This window comes from Triplophysa dalaica, chromosome 25, assembly GCF_015846415.1.
Source record: "Triplophysa dalaica isolate WHDGS20190420 chromosome 25, ASM1584641v1, whole genome shotgun sequence".
NCBI classification, from domain to species: Eukaryota; Metazoa; Chordata; class Actinopteri; order Cypriniformes; family Nemacheilidae; genus Triplophysa; species Triplophysa dalaica.
Window position 1 is genome coordinate 1407347 of NC_079566.1, and position 27818 is coordinate 1435164.

The window sequence follows — 27818 nt, forward strand, 5'->3', positions numbered from 1 at the left end:
GAAGTAGGTTCTCAGAGCTGTATATCAGTACATTTTTCAAAAAAAGCAGAAAAATGTATTCTTGACCTGTGTTGAATGAGAAAAAATATGAAGGCAGGCCTCAAATCAACTTCACTAACCATTAGAGCAGCTGGCCTATTAGCTTTGCCTTTTTGAACATGCAGCCCAATAAGGCTGTTGTTATAGCAGGGGGAACGGTATCTGACGGCCCAGAATTCGACTCAAATTTACTTTCATATTTGTCTCACATTAGCTGGCTACATATATAAGATATATTAGCCAAGAAGGATGACTTAACCTTTATACTAAAACATTGTCACCACAAACTTTCTTATCCTGTCACATAAATTACTGACACATTATAGTTTTCAAATTTCTATATTATCAGTGGATGCTGTATTATGTTTATAATGAAAAAAGTCTGTGTGGTTTAAATTGGTCTTTAAACAATAAATGGGATAAATGGGCATTTTTCTTTCGTTTACTGCAGAACAAACTTTACGTTTTTTGTAAAAAATGGTTTGTTTGTGAATGCATTCCTATGCAGATTTCATGAACACATCTGTGTATGCGTGCTTGAATGACTCAAATTGAGGTGTAATTTATATGCACGTTATACATCTCTGTTTGTACGTGTTCGCTATCCTGAGCAATGCTTGTGCACAGAGCAAGAAAACAAGATATTTCATGTTTGTCAATCACTGGTGTAATCGTGTGTATTTGAAAAAACCCACAAATCCAAGGTAGCACATTAAAGGTTGCCCTATCATTTCTCTTACAGCCACTGGATGGCGACCAACATTAAGATAACTCATAATGTCTTATGGTCACAGGCACAATTTTACCACGTATTTCATTGGTCATAATTCGTTAGTATGTGCATTTATACAGTCACAGAAAGGTTAATTACTGTTGTGTTCGTGTTTTTGCCGAGCTGCGCAGACCGATCAGTGTATGATATCAAAATACCGCGATAGTAGTGTTCTTTCGAATTACTCTCGCGGTACTTGATATCATACGTTGATTGGTCTGCGCAGCGCGGCTTGAACGCTAGTCCCAAACGTTATGTTGATTGACAGATGAATGCCCCGCCCAGAATGCATGGTCACTCAAGTATTCCCACAGATGTCGGCGTCACAGCAACAACAAAGTTTCGACTGAGAAGACGATAGTAAGTTCATGTCCAGCAGCAGCGCTCGAAGACGCTTCTCTGAGTAAAAACATCGCCATGAATGTACTTAAATCAGCCAGAAAGGCGTTTATTCGCAGCCCCGGTCTTAGCAAGGAGTCCCGGAGCTCAAGCAAACACCAAAGTGAGTATTTTATCAACATTGAGACTTGTCTGGACGCTTTACTCGTGTGTTGTCTGTCACTTGAAATTTGTCATCAATTATGTTTAGTGTAAAATGTGCATTTGTCGAGATACGTAATTACGTTAAAATACGTTATTTTGGATGGATAATAATATTCACTGAAACGTTTCATCGGTCTTTGTAAAGATTATTTATAAAGGTGTGTATTTTAAGGCAAAATTTAGAAATGCCCCCAAATGCGGTTCTTTGTTAAAACTACTAACTTATCTCGTTAATGTTCGTGTTACAAGGTGTTTGGTTGTGTCTTGAAATTCTATCTGGCTCCCTACATAGAGAGCAGTTTTCGTCATGATCCCCCAAAAAAGGTTTCCGGCTTAACTTAGTATGGTTTAAAAAACATCAGGTGTGTCCTATGCCAACTAGATCTGTATGTTTCACATTGAATGATTATTGAATTGCCAAAACATCTTTTGTGAAATAAGTGCGGAGTAAAAGCAATCATTAAACATGTGCCTTTTTATTCCGTCTGCATCAGAAATCTGTTTCTTCCTTGGCATCCGTCCTGGACTAGTCTACAAGTGGGCACTTGTTGATCGCAGTACCCAAGAAATTCTGTCGGAGTGCCGTTTGTTTAAAAAGAGGTACTTCAAAGTTGAAATTGGCAAAGCCCAATAAGCAGGTTAAGTGGGGCAGCCTGGTCCATCACAAGAAGAATGTAGTGCAGCCAAGTGCATTATGGGAGACTTTGACTTAAATAGTAGGGTTAGGGAGGTGGTGTGCGCTTTTTTCCCCTCTCTTGACTCCACAAAAACGTTTCTGTTCTGTGGCTGAAAGCTGCTTAACTTCTTGACCGGGTATCTACGGGGCCGTTTACCGGGAGAAGGTTTTCAACTGAAAACGCAAAAAAGATGATGCGTCTTGCCCGTTCGTTAAGACGGAAATGGCTTAAAGTACAACGCAGCCAATTTTTTTTTAATGTAAACTGAAAGACTGAACTTTAAGAAAAAAACTCCTACTTATACTATGCCCTTAAAGTATGTACTTATTGTTATGTAAAAGTATATACATTTTAGTGCGTAGCAAAACTTACGCACTGGGACGTACTTGTATGAAACGGAAGTGGCCGTTGCCTAGACGACGATGTGATCCTTAACTGTCACGAACATCAAAATACAGCTCTTGCTTGCATTTAAGTATTAATTAATTTATTATTTTGTGTGTATGGTTAACTGTATGCTTACATTTATTAATTTATCGAATCATCTTTTATTTAATTTGATTAATGCAGTGTGTCACTAAACTCTGCCCTCTCGCACTGAGCTGTGGGTGATTCGCACTTAGAATTTTCACCGGAAACAGTAGACCATCCGGTTACTTTGAGAGTACTCATTTCAGCATACTTTGATTTGGGACGTACTTATTCTATATTCTATTAATATTTAGGACGGATAGTATGCGAATTGGGACGCAGCAGATGACTTCATGCGCATGCGTATTACGTGCCCGTACTGTGAGCTGTGATTATGTATTAACGTTTCTCCAGCAAAATGTGGATTTGCTGCACCAATAAGACCAGCAGAGAGACACTATTAACATTCGCCAGACTTTAAACACACATACGTCGACCAACGGTATTAAAAAGCACTTTTGCCTTATAACTGTGCATGTGCCAAGGCACGTCCTGTTTCTTTACACAACAACATCGACATCCACTGGCCTGGCATGCACACTACAGCGTTTCTATCCGTTTTCCCGGATCTGTGTTAATGTAGACCATTTTGATAACACTGTACGTGAACGTGAAACCTTTCAAAAACTCAAAGGAAAAACTTAATGTGAATGTGGCCAGTTTAAGGTTATGGTCAAGTTCATAGTTCAGTCAAAGTTAAAAGGCTTTACCTTTGTTTGGAAAAAGTCTCCAAGATTAGCAAGCTTTCAGTGTTTGTTGGGTTTCCTCTCCGTGGGTGAGTGATGGAGAATAAAACGCATTTGTTTAACATTCTTTAGTTGATCTGCTGAACTACATTGGCTTGTAATATAGGCTTTGGACCAACTCGCACATTTCTCCCTTTTTGTGCGCTACCCAAACTAAGATTTGTTTATGTATAGGCTATGCCTTGCTCAGTATTACATGCTGCTTCTCTAAAGGAACGCTTTCTTGCACAAAGGATGTTTATTTCTTAATATAGAAATGGCACACAATAATCCAGACCTCTTATATTATGGTGCTGCATTTTATAATGTTGAGGCTTCACAGCTCCTGTCGTAATGGAAAATGTCCTTCTTTAAAAATGCCTGTTGTGTAAATAAGTCATGCAGCACAAAATAAATAAATACACAACAGACTTTTCATTTATGGATGAACATTCTTGTAGTATCGTTGTGTCATTTTGCTTTGTATTTGTCTAAAACCAATTCATATTGTCAGTTCACAATTCCGTTTCCATTTCCGCTTTTCAGTCAGCTTATTGCTCATCAATGCGAGAAATGCCCTTCTGACTGCTCCAAAGTCATGTGCCCAAAAAGAGAAAGTGCATAGCTTGCGGACATGGCTGCATTGTAATGAAGAGATTTTCCGGCAGAGTTTTTATGGTGTTTTATAGCGGTGAGATTTATCGCCTGTGCCTCTGGATCTTTGGTGTGTCTGTGCCCTGCCCTGCACATACTTAAGAGAGAAGCAATCTGAGAGAGAGAGAGAGAGAGAGAGAGAGAGAGAGACATCCACCAGCAGCTGTTGAGACTTTTCCAGGCAGTCCATTTGGTAAAAGCATTAAATATTTAACTCTCATGTCGCAAAACATGAGGCACGGTGTTGGGATTAGTTGTACCTTTTTTATTATTGCAAATGTAAATAAACAAATCATTGCTGTGACTCAACACTCAGAATAATAGGATTTGCAAAACAATGACTGGGCGCATTATGGTAATGAGAAATTGAGGGGGGGAAACTAATTGTCAAAATCAATGGGATTCTTTTTTTGTGGAATTGAAATGGAAGTGTTTTTGTGAGATTCACTCTCTTGCTCAGTGTATCTAGTAGTTCATAATAAAATACTTAACATCCCTATGCATATCTATTGTTATTTGTACTTGTACAATAAGTTCTTGTACAGAAATGATTTCCTGTTTTCGGAAAGCATTATTTATTTTTCCAGAAATTTCACTTGGACAAAATAGACAAGTTGGCGTTTACTCTTTACTAACCTGAGGTTGAAATAATATGCCATGACCGTGAACTCATGGAGACCTCAGCATTGTTTAAAATATCGTCTAATCTCAGTTTGCAGTATATTCATATCTGGCCTTTACTCAATGCCAAGCTTCCAGTCTGGCAGCGGTTGGGTCACCCCACCCTTAAATGGTTCTCAAGGGACAGTGTTAAGATAGAGTAGCGTTTCCCCCCTGTGGTTAAGAGCCTGCGGGTGTGTCTGTAATCAGTATGTTTTGAGAAATGATGGGATATATTATTATGCCCGTCTTCCTTTCTGTATATCTGAGAATCGCTCCTGGCCTTCTGTGAGGTTGTTAGGGCTTTGTCATTATTTTTTAGAATAATATGTTTTATTTCTGGAACTGTGGGAAGGGGAAATTATAAAGAAAGGTTGTGCCCTTAAATCACTGTGGGTAGTTATTAACTTGCTTATTAGACTTTTAGTTTCTTTTAATTACTATATGTTGATTAATCTGTTTTGGTCTTTTACTTTCTTTAATAAAGAAAGTCGTATTAAATTATGGGTCTCTGACTCACCACTGATGCAGCTTTGCTATTGTCTATATGAAATGCTTCATTAAAAAGATCACTAATCTTGCTTACATGTTCCTTTAAAGGAACAGTTCACCCCAAAAATAACATTACAGGGGTTTTCATGCCTCAAAATGAGGTGGTGCAACGCGTGTGTAGGCCTACCGTCCCTTTAAGTGACTTAACAAACCACTTATATTAAAGTTCTAAAAATTTGATGAAAATGACAACCAAAAAGTTATATTAAACATGAAATGTATTCACCCGAACAGAAAAGTTGATGATTTTAATTCAAGCTTTTTATCCTTTCAACTACTTTTTCAGCCCTTTTTCAGTCTTACAAAATGAGCAGTTCATTCACATCCTACGTTCTCTTGTGGTTCACTGAGCTTTGATTGATTTCCCTGATCTCTTGCATTCTGTTTAAATTAATCTGTTCATTTGTCATTTATTCAGTCATTTGTTTGCGAATCGTTCTGATCTCAATGTGTGTTCATACTGGCGAACTCGCTGTATGTACACAGTATAAACTTTTTTTTTTTTTTTAAACTCTTCAGCGCCTCACTGTGCTGATAACAAACCCAGTTACAAATGACTGTCTGTTCAATGACCGCAGTGTTTTTTGTGAAGACAGTCGATATAATTTGGCCGAGAGTCGGAGGCGGCACGAAACTTGACTGAGGCGGCCGCCTCCAATTTCTCTATGCAGGAAAAACCCTTACATTAGCATATATTTTACTCGCCCTCAATCCATCCCAGGTGTATATGACTGTGTTCTTTTAGAGGATCACGATCTGATATTGAATAGGCCTAATAGCCTGGCTCTTCCTAGCTTGGTAATGGCAATATATAGAGACCCAGTTTATGAAGTTCCAAAAAAGCGCATATTACCATCATAAAAGTAATATGCACGACTCCATGGATACATGTCAAGGGTTAATACATGTCTTATGACACAAAACGATACATTTGTGAATAAAAATGATTAATATTATACCCTGGACATGGGTCTCTATTCACTTGCATTACAAAGCCAGGAACAAATGTGTTCACCAAAAGACAGGAAGACATGCACACCTATGACAGCATGTGTACAAATTATGGCAAACATTTCATTCTAGGGTGAACTCTTTCTTTAAGACTCTGAATCCGAATGTTGTGACTTGAGTATTTTTAAGGTTAGCATGTTTAAAATGTTACAAAGGTGACAATCATGTGAAATTTTCTTGGAAGTTTGACCCAGGTTTGTAGCATTAGTTCTGTGCTTGCGTGTGAATTTCTTGACATTCACGTCTGGTCATGCATCTCAATTGACTTTCTACCGCATGCTGCCTTCACTTAGCAGTTAGTGTTTGAGTTTTGTGTGGTTGCTCCATTTATGTCTTTCATCTGTGAAAATGCTGGAAGTGGTCAAGTGGAAATACTGCTGTAGTTAATGGATAGTTGAAACGTTTCAATGTTTTGTGAAAGCTTAAGGAAACAGATTAAGCAGCCTCCGTTTTCCTTATGTCACTTACCTGTACATGGCCCCTAAATCACATTTACAATCTGTTATTTTAACCATACAATAAAGTGTACGAGTCACATTGGGACACTCCAAAACAGATAACTGACTACACACAAACCAAATTTGATCAAATTTAAAGGTTAAGAAGATATTGGCGGTAGATGGCATAGGGTTGATGTCACTACTAAACTATTGCAAAATAAAGAATATCATTTTTGGGTTTGGTGAAAATGGCCCTGAAATAAGATGCTTCGTGAGAGAGTCGCATGTTCAAGATGTAAAAGCTTCAATCGGTTTCTCTTATCATGATGTAGATATGGACCCTGCCTGCATACCACACAAACAACAGTAAGCAGCTCAAGGCTGAGGCACATGCTATCTGAGAGATGCAAATGCAGTACACCAACGGCCTTGACTGGATCTATAGAGGCTTTTGAAATCTTTTCAGTCCGGTGTATGTGGGACTTATGGGTCTCTAGAGCAAAGGTTGAATTCAGCTAATATTTACTCAAGCAGTATGTTTTTCTTTTAATATTTCATAAGCGCTCCAGAGAAGCGTAGCGCAAGTCTCCTGTGTGTCCTTTAAACCAAAGTTGTTTACTGTGTGTGTAAGTTGGCTTGGTTTAAACCGCGTGTGTAAATGTGTTTGATATTTTCACAAACTCTTCACTCTCTTCTGTTTTTCTTCTTTTTTACTGCAGAGCTTCCTGAGAACTGGACCGATACCAGGGAGACTCTTCTGGAGGGAATGACCTTTAACCTCCGGCATCTGGGAATGACTCTGGTGGACCTGCCCAAAGGCGAGGAGCTCTCAGCAGCTGCTGTCAAGAGGATCGTTGCTACGGTGTGTGTGTCCTTAAAAATGTGTGCCTAGATTTATTTGGTCTTGGGAAGTTTTGATGTTCATTCTAGAATCCCCTCTGAAACCCATGCTGTAGCCCACTTAGAACGCATAACAACCAGATAAAACATGCTAAAACCCACTCTCAACATATTAGCTACTGCCTAAAAACATGCTAAATCCACTCAGAACACCTAGCAACCGCATAAAAGCATGCTTAAAACCCACTCTGAACATACTAGCTACTGCATAGAAACATGCTAAACCCACTCATTACATCCAAGCAACCGCATAGCAACATTAAAAATGCACTCAGATCCTAGCTACTGCAAAGAGAAACCCTCAGAAGTTAGAGCATCCGAGCCATGGCAACTGGCTACATCCAACTCAGAACGTCCCCAGCAACCGCACAGTGTCAAGGGGAAACCCTTTCAGAACATCCTTCCAACCACATAGCAATGTCCAAAGCATCAGAATTATTGCACCACTTTCTCTGAGAAGGTAAAAAACTAATCTTCTCTCGTCCGTTGTGTTTATTGGCAGGCCAAAGCTGGAGGGAAGAAAGTGCCTAAAGTGGCCCTGAAAGTGTCTCCTCAGGGAATCATCTTGTGTGACAGTGTGTCTAATCAGATCATCGAGAACATTTCCATATACAGGTAACTCCACACACCTCAACACACATTAACTTCTCTTCTTCAACTGCCTATTAAATATTCACTCTCTGTACCACACAGTCCCATTATATTGTCAGAAGAAAGACTTCTGAACAGCAGACAGTTCCACTTCCCACTATGGAAAAAAAATGTATCCCACCCACCAGTGTTTCACCATACACACACTTCATGTTTCTCACACCAAACTGTGAAATCCAGCGTACTGCAGAAGACCAGCAGTAACCCGTCATAACTCTCATGTTCACAGTGAGATGTCCTTCAGTGAGCCCACCTGTCCACACATTTCTTTCCAAATCCTTTGTTTGTTTAAATAAAACATTAGCTGTCTGTCCTTTATCATGATAACAAGAAACAGGACCGTGATGTTCCACCACAGATAGTTCCTGTCTGTTCCTTATCTTCTCCGCAGAGCATCAACATATCTTTCTTTACTCAAAACAAACTGCTGGTCTGTTTTGTGACCCTTTACCTCAGGATATCATACTGTACGGCTGACAAGACGCACGACAAAGTGTTTGCTTTCATCGCACAAAACCAACAGAATGAGACGCTGGAGTGTCACGCGTTCCTCTGTAGCAAGAGAAAAGTGGTGAGTGTGGCGATTTCTATATACAGTAAATGTTTTATCACCACATTGAGTCAAAACAAACAAAGCGTGAAGAAGGGAAGAGATGATGTTTTTCTGAAAAACGGCTGTTCGGATTATACTGTTTATGCTTCTTCTGTGGTTCAGAGCTTGAAAATTCTTGTCTTGTTTTCTTTTTGTCGTAGGCTAAGGCAGTGACGCTAACAGTAGCTCAGGCCTTCAGAGTGGCCTTTGAATTCTGGGAAGTTTCAAAAGAAGGTACAGACCCTCTCAACAAAGCTCCTAAACAAAACAAGGTCATATAAAATGACAAATGATTTTTTTTCTGTGGCCATTGTTAAGACAATTATATTTGTAAACAAAAAATCTAAATAAGGCATTTGTGCTCTTTTGATTGATTGTCACAGTAAGATTATTTTTCGGGTGTCTTTGCTTGTTATAGAAAAGATCACACACGTTTGGTGAACGGGAGCTGATCATTTTTCAAAACATTTCCTGTGTATCTTGTACTTGACATACAAAGCTTCTACAGTTATGTGATGTGACTGCCAAGTAAAACTAAAAATACTAAAATGATTTGCTGTTTTTTTATTATGTTGTGATTTATGATATAAATGTCATGTGTGTTGTTCGTTCAGAGAGGGAACACCGTGTGAAATGGGATTCAACAGGAGAGATGTCCGACAGCTCTCACTCGGAGAGATCAACTGGCCTGAATGAAACACATTCAGGTAGAAAACACATTTGTACACATGATTAAACTCTGTGTTTCTACCTTATAAGTCTTCATTTAAAGGGAAAGTTCACCCAAAAATGAAAATTCACCCTGACTTGTTCCAAATCTGTATAAATTTCTTGGTTCTGATAAACACAGAGAGATATTTGGACGAATAGTTCTTGGCACCCATTGACTACAAGAATAGGAAAAAGTGCCCTAGAACTGTTTTTGCTTTCCTTTATTCTTCAAAATATCTTCTTTTGTGCAGAATAAGGTGTATAAAGCAATGTTTTCTACTATGGTAGTCAATGGTGGCCAAGACCTGTTTGGTTATAAGCATTCTTCCAAATATCTTTCTCTGTGTTCATCAGAACAAAGGCATTTATACAGATTTGGACTCAAGGGTGTGTAAACGATGAAAGAATATACATTTTTGATGAACTGTCCCTTTAAAGGCAGGGTGTTCACAGAGTGTTAAAATATGTAAAAATTGAGAAAATGAAGGCCTTTAAAAATTCTTAAACACCATTTTCGAAGGTATTTAATTTCGTATCATCTTTTCATATTTGCCCAAAGAGGTCATTTGCTAAAGTTAGCCTGAATTTAATCATTGCGTAGGCAATTACACCTGTCTGTTAAACAACATCGTTGACAAAATGGAAAAATGTAAATTTTTAGTGCCAATGTATGGAGGGTAATGTATGGGTTAGTCACTCAATGAATTATCTTGTGCTTCCTTCCCACCCTTCTGAATTATAATGCAATAATAAGGAGTTATCACAAACTAAGACGGTTTAGTTGTGCTATCTTACAATCAGTATATAGTAAATGTAAGTTAAAGTAGCGATAAGGTCTTAAAATGTATGGAAAGAAATTTAGCTCCATGGTTCCTGTATATGCTCAAGAGGGTAATTTTTTTTATTGTAAAACATTACCCATTTGTGTCACTCCCAAGCCATATGATGAGAATGTCTTTTTAATTTTCTGTTTAAAACATATTCAATGAAAATGAACAGGGACAGGAGTTTTAAGTTTAAAAATGTCAGTGTTATTCTACCTATGGCTTTAGCAAACTTTAGAAAAATATAGTCATACTTTTATTTTATTATAACATTATATTTTGATATTTTAATCTTGGCAGTCCCCATTCACCTTCATTGTATGGAAAAGAGCAGCGTGAACATTCTTCTAGTCTTCTCGCTACCCCACAAGGAAAGAGTAAATAGTAACAAAATTCTTATTTCTTCATTGTTTCGTTTAGCGGTAGCTACTGGGAACCTGTTGGACATTGATGATTACACAAGTGCTGTTGTGGAAAATGTTGACAACCACATCGAAGCTAACAATAATAACCACAACACACGATGGGTAAGGTCTTCTCAAGGCCAGATGTACAGTACATGTTTTCTTAATGTGTTTCTGTGACTAGCATATGAATTGCAGAGAGGTGAAAACTACTGGCCTTTGCAGTGTATTTGAAATCAACCTTTTTGTTTCTTTTACCAGGAGATGGATGGTGCTCTGGAAGAGGCTTTTTCAAGGTATGAGGCTCCCAAAGCCTTTCTCTTTTCATTTGGCAAACTCTGTATTTTTCGGCAAGGGCAGTAAGATCGAATGTTTTAGATGTAAAAGGCATGCTGATAACTTCACACACATCAAACTGCTCTTAAAGGGATCTTTAAAAAAAATGGATGGTCAGGATTAAAGCAATACGGCAAAGACATTTGTAAAGGTCTCATGGGACAGATTGTTTTATTTGATTTGGTTATTCTCTACAGAACCAAGGTTAAGCTTTTATAAACAGTGATTTGGCAGTAGCACCCTGGAAAAGCAAAGTTGGTATTTTTGTATTAAAACCAAACCTGACCTGAATGTTTGAACGTTTTCAGTTTCATTTGATCAAATTCACAAGGGAGCTCGGAGTGGAATGCTGGGAAATGTTTTCAGCACACTTCCAGATTCATTTTATACGGTTTTCTGCTGCGACTGAGACTCATAATGGAAGGAATGAGAGATTGATATGTGTGTGCACAAAAGGCCACACTGGTAATACAGGTTATATTTTGCGGTTTTAAATGACTTGGTTTTCTTTGTCAGGCTTTTTGTCAATTCAGGCTTTACAGAGGCGGTATATTTCTTTTCAAACTGTACGCATAGGTCCCAATATAAACCATGTTATTATCAGATCAGGTTAAATGTTACAAAGTTACATTTTTATTATCGTTTACATGATTTTTTTGTGAGCACATAAAGAGACCTGGATTATACAGAAGATCTTAGAGTTGCAGATATAGTGTATGTAGATATTTACAAGTCTTGAAATATCGAAGAACAGAAATTGTATATTTAAGCAAATTATTTCTTAACCTACTCAGAACTTCTGCAGGACTTATGAATTCTCTACAGATTGGTCCATAAAATCATCCCCTCAAGATAAACATCCTGAAGTCCAAAAGCCTTTGATTTTTATACTTTCTTTTTGTTTCTATAGCTGCAGTTTGGATAGTTATGAATACTCTTCAGGTAAACCTTTGCAGGTCCTGCACCAATCCAGCCCAGACTCACTTTACCCAAACTTTTGTTGTGTTTAGTGTTCGTCAAGTCTACATGTATATAACCTCCTTCCCATCCGGTGTTGTCTAGCGCGGTGATGCATTTTTATGTGAAACTTTGAACAGTTGTAGTTCTACAATCATATTTGTGTTAGTCCCTGCACGTTTTGTCAATTTAGTTTTGTCAATATAGTTTTTAGCTAGTTTAAGCACTTGTAACGTATTCATGATCATAACTTTATGATTTTTTTATATAATAACATTCATTTTGCATGACTTCTTATCTTACAAAAATACACCTAATAACCATAAACATGACTTTTTATGAATTACGAATGTGACTCTTCATCCTATGGGAAATCATGGTGAACATACATTTTCCCATGGTAAGGTTGACATTTGCATGGAATCGCCCCATATCTTAATGGATATTAAAAATTCAGTTTTTCAGTTTACGTACTTCTGTGTTCCTCCTGTATAGACTCGCTGAGTCTCGTACTAACCCCCAGGTCCTGGACATTGGGGTGATGTCACAAGATTGGGGCTCTGATGCCGACTACGACAAGACCAATGGAAATGCACAGAATCCTGATGAGCTCTTTGAGCACAGATGGGTTTGTGGGAGGAAGTAAAACACAAACCTCACACAGACGTCTGCTGTTGAACAAAGCGGAGTGAGTGGAGAGGACTACAAACTGGTCACCAATCTTTTGGTCCAACATCTATCACACCAAAGCAATAGTAGATGAATGACTCTATGCTACCTGAGTTTACATGCTTTATTTTTATCAATCAATTTGTATACAGAATAATGTATGTAGATGCCAGAGTCAGTATTGTTGACAAATGAGTTTATCATATGTAATGTAAGATTTTTGTATATTCAGATGCACTTTTTTAAAGACGAACCCTGTACTTTTTCTTTTCTTTGAGATGATTACAATACTATTGCTCAATATAAAAGTAAAATCCGCTTTAACTAGACAGGACTGCTGATGTCTTTATGAGGTACACAAGTATTTGCATTTGTATTTTTGTAATCAGAATAATAAGATTGATGTCAACACCTAAGAATGTCATGTAATATTTCTATATATAAGTTTAATAAAAGCGTCAAAAAGTGAGCACATGTCATATTTTTATATATGTTATATTTCTTAAATGTATATATGTGTACCAGGAGAGGGCAGCATTTCCTCATTCATTTTTTTGTTTACCTCTTCTTCAGCCCTTCATATAAGATGGTGTTTTTATGCTTTTTGAGAATGCGTTTGAATTCACTCCGTATATAATAAGCAGAAATGCTTAACACAGGGGTGCATAGGTGACCCGATGTGCTCATCGATGTTGTTTTGCCATATCACACATGTATTGCGTTGAACATACATGGCTATCTGTAATCACAGGTAACAGATTGGGGAAAACATGAGTGATATTTTTTGGGAATTAAATTTATGACGTGTACACTGGTATTACATTGCTGTTACATCCGAGGTGCCGGAACAAAACTGTAGAAACATTCCTTTGTAATGTGAAATATAACAAATTAATTATACAAACAGGTAACCGTCACCTTAAGAGGTACTTCACCCCAAAATAAGAATTCTGACATAACTTCACTCCATGTCATTTAGAACCGGTTCTCAAAATGGGGGACTGGGGGCCCCCAAGATGGATTCAGAAGCCACAGATTTTGTGCCATTATTTTAAATGTATACATTTTTTGCAATCAAACATAAAAATGAGACCACCAACAAATAGTATGTTTTTTGCAGCAATGTATAACAGAATTTGTTTATGGTGTGATTTCAATTTTAGGTTTAAGATTAGGCCCTGGTTTCACAGACCTAATCTAAAAAACTAGTACAGACTAAGAGGAATCTTAACTGAAAATATCTTGCCCTGACATATCTTAAAATATGTCCGTGCCATTGTTTTGTCTCAAGATGCACACCGGTAATGTTGTTTCTGGGATTATAATAAAAGTGACTTAAATAGCCTAAATGAACTATGGAAAAGTCCTGAATCCAAGCTTTTATTTGGGGGGCCGCAAAGCGATGCACTGTATAGAGGGGGCCTCACAATGAAGAAGTTTGAGAACCACTGATATAAAACATGTTTATGAGTCTGGAACACAGAAGATATTTTGAGAACAGAAATCAATGAGGGCAATTGTTGTAGTTTTTTAAAATATCTTCTTTTGTGTTCTGCAGAAAAAAATCATGCATGTTTGGATTTTTGGGTGTACTATCTCTTTAACTGAAGTAATCCTGTAATGTTAGAAAAATAGACTGCTTCATGTAAAACATATTATTAAAAAAATTGAACAGCAATTAATTTAGAAAGAAGGACAGAATGACTAAATACATTTCTGCTCCTATAAACATAATGTTTGTTATTAAATATTACAGGTGATCTAGGCTTGTTAAAATACCCCCAAATCCACTTGTAATTGTTAAGCGATACTTGTGAATTATAGTGAAACATGAAAAATCAACACTGAAAAAAAGTCCTGTAAAAAACAGTAATTTTCTAGCAGCTCTGAAATATATAGTAAAAGAAAATAAAAAAGTTAAATAACATGTTAATTCACATATAAATTTCTTGTAAATTGCAGTATCTCTATAATTGGACAGTTTGTTTAACCGTATATCAGTTTGTTTTTTACATTATATGTGAAAAATCTATAACAAATAACAGTAAAAATCTTAAATGATCAAACAGTTTTTTTTCAGTGAACTTAAAGTATGAATAGATTGTTACAAAGTATTAATACAGTGATCTTAACAGGTTTGTGTTAGGGGTGAACTGTTGCACTGTAACTGTTATTACTGGAAATAGCATTGAGAATCATTATAGCTCTTATAGCTTGAGTGCTCATACGTGTGTAAAGTCAGGTTTGTGAGGTATGTAGCGTGTGACGCAAAGTCCTCCAGAGAACCCTTGACGCACACATACGCATTCACGCTCGCAGACTCGACCCAAAGAACGTGTTTGAAAACGTGTGGGAGACATAGAGCTTCAGAAAAGCTGGGTCGCCTGTTGTTTCTCTCCACATGCACGCAAACACACACACACACAAAGACACACACACACACACACACACACACACTGTATTTTCTTGCCTAAGGATGTTCCCTCTCGAATTTGATTTGCATTCATTATTTGCAGTTCTATAATGTTGCTTCAAATTGTGTGAAGTGCACTTCTCTCTCTTTGGCTCTGATCTATAGGTGAGCAGTGGGTGAAGTGGCATTGATTTTTATCAAGGTCTCTAGTCCAGAACATGTGAAGCGTACAGTTTAAAGCCAGCCAGTAAATACAGATGAAACCTGATGGGTTGAAATCTGTGATGCCCGAGCATCTGTATTCACATGGCCATTGTCAGTGACTGGTTGATGGGATTTTGCTATCACTCTCAATGCACCGAGGGGAGAGAGATTGATGGGTTTGATCACAGGAGAGATGGTTGAAGTGCACAAGCCGTGTGTTGTATTTTATGTTTTTACCTTAGGAACTCAGTTCTTCAACCTTTGTCACATGGTAACACTTTTCCACATTAAGGTTGCATTTACAGTATATCTAATCAAAAAACTTTTGGCAGAAGGTCTTTATTTTACAGTATATGACATATTTTTGATTCCGTTTTTTTGTAGTGCTTTATTGTTACTGTGGTGCATAGCAAATGGATTTGAATTACCTATAAAGCATTTACCATATACATTCAGTCAAGCATTGTTATTCCATTGGTTGGTGATGTCTTTATAATAGCTTGTCAACTTATTTCTTCTTATTGAATAAACAGTATTTGGATGGAGTCCATAATTTGACATGGTAGTTTTATTGGTACTCGGAAACAAAATGCAGTGTTCACACCGGCCCTAAACGTTTTCAGGCATAATCCTCATTTAATAATGTATAGACGTCATTGCATTAGACATTTTAAGAAAAACACCAGACATAACTTTTAAGTAAAAAAAAACAAGTTTTGCAAGGTTCAATAGTTTATTGGTTGACCCGTGGTTGCTGGTTATAGTTTATGATTTCAGTAGTTAAACTACATCTGCCTGTGATATTTCTGCACGTACACCTCTATGATCTACATATTAAATTACCTGCGGACCAGCTGTTTTGAGACTTCACATTTAATGCATATACGTCCATTAAGTGCTTGAGGCCACTGTACCATCAATTATAAATCATAGGTCCGTTTTCTGAACTGTGAAACTACAAATACATAACATTTCAACAATGGCTTAACATAAAGAATAGCTTAAAAAAATACTACATTTGAAATAGAGAAGCATCATCAAAGTCGCTATGCAAGTATTTTTATTCTATAAATATATTTCTGTCATGACAACTCTCGGAAGGTTTGGCATGATAGTGTACGTGACAATATTAATGTGTATTGACTTGGTGTAATAGATCTGCTGAGCAAGTAGCGAGTCTTTATACTCCCAATACATGCACAACACGCTGCTGTGAGCATGTAAGGAGTACTTCTGCTGCACATATAAAATAATAGTGTAACCCCCGTATAGCATACATGATCACCTTGATCTATACAGCTGGAGCTGGGGAAGCACGATTGAAATTTTAAACAGGAAGCTCATTGGCTGTCGATACAGATAGAAACCAATCAGATGTGCCATGTGGTGCCAAGGTTATGATGTCACATTGAGTTAGACCTTTCCATCTAGAGTTTCATGACAACTTTGTATATTAAACAGATCAAGAAAGAAGACTTGTTTGAAAATACATGGTCCTTTATTTTGTTTGGTTGTACATAATTAGACATGTATCTATTTATGCCCATATAAACGGTATAATTCTGTGTAGAATAGCAGAAACATGCTAGCCCTCATTTAAGCATTGTTCAAGAACAAAAGATAACATAGACTCAATGGATTACATAAAACATTCCTTCTGTTTTGAAATCCATGCGCTATAGTAAATATATGGAACAAATGTTATTGTCACGTTAGATATGCATCAGTCTTACTCCAGCTGTCCTGTCTACTGCACTTCTTGTCTCTCGTTTGGGTTCTTTTAAGGCAGATTCTCTTCGCTTTGCCTTCAGTAGACCACCAGACTGCTATAATGGAAATGCTAAATTGCTGCGACACCGAACTATGTACAAGAAATGCTTATTTGAAACACTCTTAATGTATCATAATCTTAACCTGGTCACCTTATTATCATATGCATCTATATGCTGCCAGTTGAGCAGAGGATGACATTTGAGCATGATGTATTTCACATGGACTGCCAATACACATTGTTTCACAAAAGCTTAACATAAGCATACACAGACTGTTCACTTGTTTCCAAGACCATCTGTTCCTCTTACAGCAGCGCTCAATGGTGCGCTGTTTGAAACAGTCATGTGGGGCATATTTTTCTCTTTTTTTTAAACAGGGATTACATTAGTACATTGTTTCCCAGTTTTAAAAATGTGTACTTGGAATACATTCTTCTCTAACTTGTAACGCTTTATATTGCCTATACAGTTTTACTCCATCATTTTTTAGAGGCACATCTAGAATACTTCAAAAATATACTTAAAGGGATAATTCACCCAAAATGAAAATTCTGTCATGTAATCACCAAACGTACTTTTCCAAAGCTGCATGAACGTTGAACTCAAATAAGATATTTTGTGAGTAATGTGGGAAACCAAACAGTTGTGGTTCACAGCACCACTGATTACTATTGTACACATTAAAATGTTGCTGTAATTTCACAGCAGGTTTGCCAGTAACTTACTGTAGATTTTTTTATTTTATTTTATTTATTTTTAAGCATTACCTTACCTAGTTTATATACAACAATGGGTTGGGGGCATGTCATTCTCTTCTTGCTCATTTTGAATCTCAAAACTGTTTTAACTTTGATTAAAGTAATTTACAACAGTACTAAAAAGAAAGTAGTATTAAGAAATAATTCAATCTAATGGAAGTTACTGACAAAGTTTTACAGTGTAGTTTTTTCTTAACTTTAGTAGTCACTAGTGCTCCAGACCTGTTGAGTTATGGTTTGTGTTTAACAAATTTTTTACAGGGTGAGTAAATGATGACAGAAGTTTACTTTTGGTTGAACGATCACTTTAAAGCTGTAATCCGTAACTTTTTGGCTTAAAAAAAGTGAATGAGCAAATACGTAAAATCCAAAGTGTCTCCTCACCTTTTCTCCAATTTAAAGCTGTAATTTTATAATTTTGCTTTAATATTGAGCTGTCAGTTACGATTTCAGGTTTCGTTAAATTGGCTTCAGCTCATGTAACAATAAGTACGTAAAATAACCTAACAGAGATTGCAGCATAGAGACAAGAGTTACGGATTGCAGCTTTAAAGGTAACCTGTTGATTTTTTTATTTCAAAATATTTTCTCCTATCCAAGTGATAATTATTGTTAGTTAACTCTATTGTTAGCGCCGTGACACCTTTAAAACACTGCTCAATTTTTTAAGCATTCTAACCAGCAGCACTGTTAGTCGAACAACGGCAGAAAGTGTCCGCAAACCCTGTTTGAAAACGTTGCATTTCCATTTGATGCCACTGGCGGTGCAGAAATGACACATTTCACCTTTTAGTTTGTATCTGTTGACTAGTAAATCCTGATATTATTACAGTATAATAAAGTTATAATATTCTGTTTTTCTACCTACAATGGGAGGAAATATCAAGCTCTTTGACACATGAAACCATGCTATAGCTACATGGTTGTTGAATAACTTTGGTTATTAAAAGTACAAGTTCGTTTCTCAAATAAGTTGAGCTATTCGTGTTGCTGTACGTCTTACTCATGTAATTTACATCATAATACAAGCATCAGAAACCTGTCCGGCTCCTCTAACCGATAACATAAGAACATGAGCAAAAAATGTGATAACACATTTTCTAAATCTCTCTCGCAAAAGGCTTTTCCGAGTGTCACTAAGAGGAGAATTATGTTCTTCAATAAGTAGCAAATGAGCTGCCTGGTTTAAATCCAGACGTTTTGTTCTCTTTCTTCTGAGAGTTCTTTTTAGAGCTGAAGAATAGGATAGGATAAGCTTGGATTGTGGGAGGGGAATACATTTACTCATTTTGAAATGGAAAATTTGGAGACTGATTGCATGACGCTGTATAACAAGGGGCTTTCATTTTCGGGGCATCAAGTAAGCTGATTTTTTTTATGGCTATGTTCAGAAAAGCGTACTACCATACTAATGGTATTTCTGTACGTGTGCTGCTGTATCCAAATTGTCTGCGTGCACGGAAAATCCGATGGGTGAAAACATGTCCAGGTCACATTTCACCTGCAATAATTATATTTTGCATAACCATTATTATTGCATTATGGTAATAGTGGGGGAAACGTGTTTCAATGTGCCTTAAATGGTACTATCATACTATGGTTTTAAAAATGCTTTATTTTATTACTACGCCAAACTTAACTTTACACAATTTTCTTTTCGTCCTAGATTCTTACTTAATTTGCCCAAAAATGTGCAGTATACAATACAGCATAACATACTCAATGGAATACAGCATCCCACAATGCCTTGCACTCAAATTCATCACCTGTTTATTCCCACGAAATTGGATTTAAAGGGCTATTTATTTCAAAGCTAAAACTATAAAACTGAATTGAATATCCATTGTATTGAGGTGATGTGACAATGCTGTTGCATAGTGTTTCGTATTCTGTCTTAAAAAATTGTGTGGCAGTATACTGTGCGTACACTGCGTAGTGTGCAGTAGTGGTCCATTCCGAACATAGCCTCTGTGTGCACTTCTCTCCATTTCTCATGTTTTTAAAGTGCTGCAGTTTGAGCCTTCCTGTCTTTTCTGTTCTTTTACGTTAGGCGCCTCAGACAGAATACTGATATCAGCCATTTTTCACCCGACAGCCTGCCTGCTCTCCCCCATGGCCAAGGTTAATTAGCAGTCATTAAAGGAGAAATATACGCTTTCCTCCACTGGCTCGAATGAAAAACGAGGGTGCGGATGACTTGTGGATGGCTGCGGACTGAGGGGACAAGTCCGCTGGGCTGTCGCCATGGTGATGGAGATGAGGAGGTAATGGTCAGAGATGGAGGAATGTTTAATTGTGCCGAGTCAGGGTGCCTTTGGCACGGCTGATTAACGTCTCGATCCGTCAGAACAATGTAGCATTCTCAATACAAACGGCCGTTGAGCAGCGCTCTCGAATCCTCAAGCATATAACAGTTCTTTGTGTTTAAAGCAGATGGGAGTATTAACTGCTTTGAATTGGAGACGACTTGAAAAATGAGATGGCTCTATTTCAATTCCGCTCTTCACTGTGTTCTCATATAGGTTGGTTTGAAGATTAATTACAGCTTTTATTCTTCAGATTAAATACCTTAACAGTCGAACACACGTCTTCGGGTAACGCGCGTGGTTAATAACCTCATTAAAGTTGAACTTTTGGGATGTCAGACCGGCTAATGCGCCGAACTTCAATCGGTCCCACGTCACCAGCGACGGTCACACGAGGAAATCTATGCTTTGGAGACCTCTGTGCTCTGCATTCCCACAATTCGTTTTTTCCCTGACGTGTGAGGACTTCGGTTTGCCCTTGAGAAATTGGACCTTAAAAAAAATGGTGTTTGACAGAAGGGTGTAAGGACTAAGAAACAAGAGAACTTGGTGATAAAGTTTCAAGTGTACTTTAATGCCTGTGGCATACGTGTCCACAGCCGAATGCACAACCTTGCAAAGCATACTACTTTCGACTCTTACGCGTACACACGGGTATTGATGAATGCTCATTGCGACATATTGCAATATCTCTGCGTGCCTACAGGGGTCAGATTTTCTTCTACTACCTTGATTCGATGCTCTCACAACCTGGTGGTTAAACTAATTACTGCAAGAGATGGAATGTTCATGCGTTGCCTGCGCATACTTTGCAAGCGTGGTAACAAAATTCCGGCGGTGCGCGTACAGTACGTGCATACTATTCTGATGACGAAATGTGCGCCACGCGCACTGTATGCCATCCCACGCGTACGCATAGAAATGGTGCTATACTTCAGCCTTTGTTTAAAAGGGACGTAAAACCCAAAACAAATAATAGCAACCAACTCTATATCCTAGCAGCATGTAAAAGCAGTAAATAGAATAGCCATAATGATGAAGAATGTCCATGATGCAATATGAAGACCGAAGTATCCATCACTGTACAAGAATGTGCTCATTGAAGACAGCAAGCTGTTGATTTACTCGAAACACACAAGCGATTAAATACATTTTCTATCACTATTATATTATGGAGATCTTCACCAATCGATGGGTTTGCAGTTCTGAGCGAAGTGACACGGCCCATCTGATTCTTGTGTGATGTTTTACTGAATGCCCTGAGAGCGAGAGTGCTAAGAAAGACTTCACTGCACCAGTTAAACCACATCAGGTTGTCTTGACTGTCCGTGACTGGCTGTTGGAAACAGAAAGTGAATGGAGGGTTGTGCATAGAGGGATGTAAAGAAATCAATACTAGACGGCTGAAAAAAGAGGGGACCAAATACAAGAGGGAGAGAAGTTATGGGCGATAGAGGAGTGAAATATGGTAATGCTATCCCTGTCAGTGACAGAAGTTTAATGATAGTCCCGATCCCGTTTCAGAACAGATATCACACTTTTTTCCTCTTCACAAAACACCATACTGTGTTATATAGGATTTGCCACACGGGGGTGACAGGTTTTCTTCTTATCTCTTTGAGACTACACAGTTCCTGGTGGCATGGTGTCTCCGGTCTTTTAGCAAGGTTTGAGTCCTTCAGCTAAGGTGGCTGTCCTCGGCTTCAGTTGGAGATTAAAACTCAACAACTCGCTCCATACCTCTTAGACTTGCCGCGGTGCGATTCTGGAATCCACCTGTACAAGATTTGTCCTCGGTTTTGTGTCGATGTCCCAAACAGACAAGCACCAAAGGGTTCATGTTGGTTGATGGGAATATTCAAAGTTTGTTCAAAAGATGAAGGGTGGGCTTCAAAACTCTGTTATTTGATCGCTCACTTGTTTTGTCTCCGAGCACTTTGGGAAGATAAAACAAAAAGGTTAATCAAACAAGATTTTTTGGAAATGTCGGTGCTTACAAGGCAGCAAACAAGTAACTTTTTAAAGGAACACTCCACACGATAGCACTTTTAGCATAGCTTAACACAGATAATTGAATCCAATAAGACCAGTAGCAATGCGTTCATAATGTCCAAAGAGTTTCAATATTTTTTTCTATTTAAAATTTGACTCTTCTGTATTTATATCGGGCACTAAAACAGGCGGAAAGGAAAAGTTGCGATTTTCTAGGCTGATTTGATTAGGAACTATACTCCCATTCCGGCGTAATAATCAAGGAAGTCTGCTGCCGTAACATGGCCACAGCAGGCGCAGTGTTATCAGGCAGCGCCTGAAATTAGTCCTAAGCAAGGTAACTTGTAGATGTTGACACAAGTTAGCCTAGTTCCACCTGTGCTGCGGCCATTGCAACTTTTAATTCTCAGCCTGTCTTAGTACACGATATATCTACAGAAGAGTCAAGTTTTAAATAGGAAAAATATCGAAACTCTTTGGTGATTTTTAAACACGATGCTACTAGTTTTATTGGATTCAATGATCTATGCTAAGCTATGCTAAAACTGCTATCGCCAGACCCGGAGATTGGCTGAATACATTCCAAAATGGTAAAACTCAATTTATTAACTCTTGGGGAGCTGGAAAATGAGCATATTTCCAAAAAAGTGGAGTGTTCCTTTAACTTGTGTTCATGACCAATGATATAAATTCACAGATGCCCCATAGCGACTGTTTCAAAATACATGAGTTGTCCACCCTAATGAAACTGCCTAAGCCAGTTTGCGAACCAGAATTTCCAAGTCAACATTTTCTTGTTACCAAAATGCGTTGACATGTCTGGACTCACACCTTAGAGGTTTATAAGTTAATGAGCTGCCTTGCAAGCACTGAAACTACATGTAGCCTACCATGTTTGTGCTGTAACAGTAAATAATGTGAAGGGGGATGGATTACATTTACATTTATGCATTTATAAGACGCTTTTATCCAAAGTGACTTACATTGGGTAATATACATTTGTTTTTTACTATGTGCAATCCCCTGGGATCGAACCCATGACCTTGATGTTGCTAGTGCCATGCTCTAAGCATTAGAAACGATTACAATGAAGCCAGAGCCGATAGTCTAGTGGGCAGTGCTCCGACATGCGGCGCGGTTGCGCAACGGGCGACCCGAGTTTGATTCCCGTCTCGTGGTCCTTTCCCGAACCCACCACTTCCTGTCCTCTCTAATCACTAAGCTGTACAATTAAAGGCAAAAATACTAAAAAAAAAAGGAACATTTTGCTTGCATTGACACTGCAGGTCTTTATGCCAAATTCCGATTTGTTGACTTTTCAAATTTTTGGAAGACAAGCTTACATATTATTTTAAAAGTCACCCGTTTATGATATCTGCATTTAGAATATATTCAAACAATAGAATTTTGACCTGGAAAAGCTTAAGCAGCTAAGGAAGTAATAAGGGTGTGACATTAGGGCAGGGCCGATACACGATATCATATCGAATCGCGATAATTTTACAGCCAATCAGACAGCAGAAATAAAGGCGACAACAGCCAGGCAGTGTGCATCTTTTAGCATGCGTGACAAAGTACAAAGTCCATTTCATTCTGCACTTGGCAAAGAAAACTCGACACGAGGAGGAAAACATGAGTGGAAGCGGCAACAGAAGTGAATTGACCCACTGACGAGAAAGATCCGATCCGTCCGCTCACATGGTGGACGCAAATGCACGTTTTATTTTACAGTTATTTCCACTTATAAGCCTGAAACAGAATATCAGAATTCCTCGGACTTTCACCACGTAGTGTAAATGCGGCCTTTGAAGCAATCACACAAACAAAAAAGCACGTACCTGTCCTGAGGCAAAAGCCTGTTATTGCCGAAAGGGGTAGGCGGAGTTAGACCTTGCTGCGCAGTAGCCCCCCCGTGGGGTGCTCGGGGGTACTGCATTCTGATGAGTTCTTGGCTTTGTCCTTGTTATTGTTGGGCTCGTTGTCTTTAATGATGTCATACTGACGGCAGAAGAGAGCTATCACACCTGTGGCAGAGGGATCAGAACGGTGAAAAGTGATAGTGATGGATGGGTCATTGTCGATGGGAAAAAAACGTAACGATGGATTGCTATGTTTGTGCCCCCAAAAATGATGTCCAATTTTAGCAGTACTAAAATTGAGCTATTCCGTGGCCTTGAGTGTGAGGTGTACTATAACTTCTCCTGTTTGATAGCGTATTCTCTAGTCTTCTCATATTGATGCTTGATGTGGATAAGCCGGAGATAAGAATGACCTCTTAAACTAAAATATAATGTACTACAGATGTAATTCTTGGCATGAGTTACATTTGACATCAAAACCTCTTTCATTCTGCACTGCATTACAGATCATTAGCTGGTTAATTTGAATATTCTGCAATGTTACAAAACGTTGATTAATATGTTTTAAATTAATTCATAATGTGCTCAAACTAGTGATGTGTTATGAAACAGCATTCATGAGTTATTTTCTGCTGGCATAATTCTGAGGATAATTGATGAGAGAAATCTTTTGATGGAGCCTGATTTTATCCATTGGAATTTATTAGATTGTGGGTGTTTCATTCAGAGTGAACTGAGGAGGAAAGTAATTTTCGAGGCAAAGCAAGTTATTCATTTTGATGAAAGATTACAAAGACAGTCTTGTTCTTTGGAATAATGTGCTCTGATGAATCATGCGCAATAAGACCAGGAACTGTATTAAAAATGCATGACTTTAAGCATTATATAAACTCTGTTAATTCCTTAATAATATAAGTTGTTGTGGAGAGATCAATCAGTTGTGAACTCCCGACACATGTTTGTTGGTTTGAAAGTAAATCAGAGCAGATTAAAAAGGCCTGGGTTCAATTAACATGTTCCTTTTAAGCAACACACAAACTTTGGGGTGTATTGTATTGTTCTGGTTTGTGCCCAATTGTAATGACTTCATCTCAACCTAACATGGGTCTAATAACCTAATATGATTCTCTTGTGAGTGCAAATAAAACACACTATAGCTGTATAAAAATTGTGATGTAACTTGTCAAAGGAAGATTAGTCTAAACTAACACAATCTCACAGGAAGTCGTGACAATTTTAGTAGGTGGCTAATCATTTGTATGAATTCGTACAATCTTATTTGTATGTTTAAATATGGTTTGTTTTCACGCCAGTGATGTTAGGTTTAGGGGTGGGACTTCAGTATAGCTTTTTTCTAATAATCAGACGTTTTTGTACGATTTACATTATTCACTAATAAGCGGCATTGTAAAATACGTACAAATTCCTGTGGAGATCAGGTTGGTCAAACATGTTCCTAGTTAAGATTATTTTGTTGTCTGGACTTAGTTTCTCAAGGGTTTGTCCACAAGTTGTCAAAAAGTTTTCTCAACTTGAAAAAAAATTCAAGAGTTTGAAAGTTCCCAGGATGCATTGTACCATGTTCTGTTCCTTAGTTATTTATGTATTTATTATAGATTAGTGTTTAAGTATTTGGTGGCATAATTTATTCTTTATTGTTGTTGTCCCTGTTGGTTATCTGATGTGTTTACTAGGGATGTAACAATATAATCGGTATCGTGTTATTGCAATACCAAAATTGTCTCAATATTATCGTGGTCACATGACTGTATGAAACGATAGGTCTTCCGGGCCTAACATAAAGAATGTTAGAAAAAAATGATAGATGTAACCAGTGTTGGGTGTAACTAGTTACTAAGTAATTAGTTACTGTATTTTAATTACTTTTACCTTGAAAAAGTAAAGTAAGGGATTACTCATATGTTTTCTGTAATTTAATTACAGTTACTTTTGATGTACTTAAACTAAATACTTTGTGAAATATATTTGTGTGCAATAGTGTAATTGACATCAAAATTCAAAGTCTTACTTTAAAATCGGTGTTCACATTTGTAATACTTTGGTCAGTTAATAAAATTATTTATTTGAATTAATTAAATAAGCCGTTTCATGTCTATCCTTGAATCACTTAACTAATCAAGGTCGATGTAAGATATGGAAAGTAACTAAATACTTTTTGGACAGAGTATTTTGGACAGTAATCTAATTACACTATTGAATATGTAATGAGTAACTAGTAATTAATTACTTTTTCAGAGTAACTCACCCAACACTGGATATAACCTTTGTCAAGGTCAACCTGGTGCACTTATTTTATTTTATAAAAGAGATTTTTAGGTAATTTGACCCATCTCATACTATAACTCATACTTTTAACAACAGTTATGATTAGATGATAAAGAAAAGAGCGTCATTTTAAATATTGCAATAAATATCATACAGAGGACTTTATACCGAGGTATTATCGTACATTGAGATATTGATATTGTTACATCCCTTGTGTTTACAGATTATTATTCGATTATGTTTGTTGTTTTTTACCATGACGGAGATGTTTCAGTGACATAACCAGTAAAAATGCATTGAACAAACAGTTTAAAAAGGTATTTCTAAAGAATACAATAAATACAGTTGTATTAATAGACAAATAAGTAGTAATATAATTACTAATACGCTGCCCTTTCGGTCCCTCGGATGTGCAAATTCGTAGGTTTTCAGGAAGTGGAAAACACACAGTACCTTTGAAATACTGTGTTGTCAAAGTTGACAAGCACTTTTTAATACTTGTTATTGGTTACATATTGCAAACCCAGTGACAAACATAAAGGGTGACTAATAATAATGATTAATGACAAAAACATAATAATCACGAAATATGGAGACACAAGGTTTCAGAAAGACAGCAGTGATATGCTACATTAATGATTAGCCTGGTTTTGGTATTAAAAGCGTAGCATTGACAAAACGCTTGGATGTTTCAACCCATGGTTGGATAAAATAAGAAAAACAACTGAATGGAAAAGTCAGAATTTGAGTTGGGTTTGGCTTTGACCAAACCATGGGTCACAACATTGACTTTTGCAAAGTATAGGAGGTGTTCCTTGTTGGTCCTGGGACAACATTTGTACCAATCAGATTTCAATAATGAGGTTACGGGCTAAAAGAAGGTTTTCACCACATTTCCCTATGATTCCAGTGGTACTGCAGGTAGGTCTAAGCTAAGAGGTAGGGCGTTTCATTGTTCCAGGACCAACAAAAGATATTGATCCAACAACACGTCCTGTGTCAAAACAAATAGGTAATCGTTTTTCTGCACATCCAGTAGATTCTTACCCGCCCACATGACGAGAACGACCACAATGATTATGAGCTCTCCAGCCCTCAGCTGGGCGGCCTGGCCAACCTCCTCCATGGTCACTTCATCTGTTTGAATCACAGTCAAACAAGCCTGAGTTCACGCGCCCACATATTAAAAAACAAAGGAACACTTCTGCCGTTATTAAAAGCACAGGCACCGTTACAACATTTAATTAGTCATGACCGTTAAATAGTCTCAAGTGCATGTAAACCCAAATCTAAAGCAAATTGTTTTCTCTGGCTGAGATTTGAATCAGACCGTCGTTGTCAAATACCATGATTAATAACTCGCTGCCTCCAGCCAAGACTCTTAAATTCAGTCATCACTTCTGCAATGCTCAGCCAACCCCAAAGCTCAGAGAGGCACCTCCGGGTTGAGCTCTCCTGAGTACGATGCTTCACATCAGGAGAGACCTCAGGGGTCACTTTCTGGGCAGCAGATTTATAGCGAGCTGTAATTAAGCTCTGGTGTGTGCACTCATTAACCAAACATATGTGCCCATAAAGCAAAATGACAATGGGCTGTCTGCTTTAACTGCTTGTTTGTCAGATATTAAAGCTTGGATCCA

General features: G+C 37.7%; 2 protein-coding genes across 5 annotated transcripts in view; one reads left to right on the forward strand and one right to left on the reverse strand.

The window, feature by feature from the left end:
• The first annotated feature begins 1099 nt into the window (after nt 1-1099).
• ldlrap1a (low density lipoprotein receptor adaptor protein 1a) lies at nt 1100-13057 on the forward strand. Of its 3 annotated transcripts, XM_056742054.1 has the most exons (10): nt 1100-1313; nt 7264-7406; nt 7947-8059; nt 8552-8666; nt 8849-8921; nt 9302-9394; nt 10643-10749; nt 10888-10922; nt 11873-11904; nt 12415-13057. In XM_056742054.1, exons 1-10 carry the CDS (start codon nt 1229-1231, stop codon nt 12459-12461), a joined length of 843 nt encoding a protein of 280 aa, XP_056598032.1. In that variant the 5' UTR covers nt 1100-1228; the 3' UTR covers nt 12462-13057. The 3 variants fall into 3 exon arrangements, with proteins under 3 accessions (XP_056598032.1, XP_056598030.1, XP_056598031.1); XM_056742052.1 differs by lacking the exon at nt 11873-11904; XM_056742053.1 differs by having other exon boundaries at nt 11873-12556.
• Nucleotides 13058-16302: 3245 nt separating this feature from the next.
• fndc5b (fibronectin type III domain containing 5b) overlaps nt 16303-27818 on the reverse strand; it is a 28483-nt gene continuing 16967 nt past the window's right edge. Inside the window, exons 4-6 of one of the 2 annotated variants that reach the window (XM_056741816.1) lie at nt 27226-27315; nt 23872-24057; nt 16303-21976 (exon numbers count right to left, since the gene is read on the reverse strand). In XM_056741816.1, the coding sequence (XP_056597794.1) occupies nt 23918-24057; nt 27226-27315 (230 nt within the window). In that variant the 3' untranslated portion in view covers nt 16303-21976; nt 23872-23917. The remainder of the gene's footprint in view (nt 21977-23871; nt 24058-27225; nt 27316-27818) is intronic. The other variant, XM_056741817.1, reaches the window with a different exon arrangement.

Bases quoted from the DNA above. Each gene is read 5' to 3' on its own strand.
- ldlrap1a (XM_056742052.1), top strand. From the start codon at position 1,229: ATGAATGTACTTAAATCAGCCAGAAAGGCGTTTATTCGCAGCCCCGGT. The intron at 9,395-10,642 runs GTAGAAAACACA...TGTTTCGTTTAG, and splicing joins CCTGAATGAAACACATTCAG to CGGTAGCTACTGGGAACCTG. The intron at 10,923-12,414 runs GTATGAGGCTCC...CCTCCTGTATAG, and splicing joins CTGGAAGAGGCTTTTTCAAG to ACTCGCTGAGTCTCGTACTA.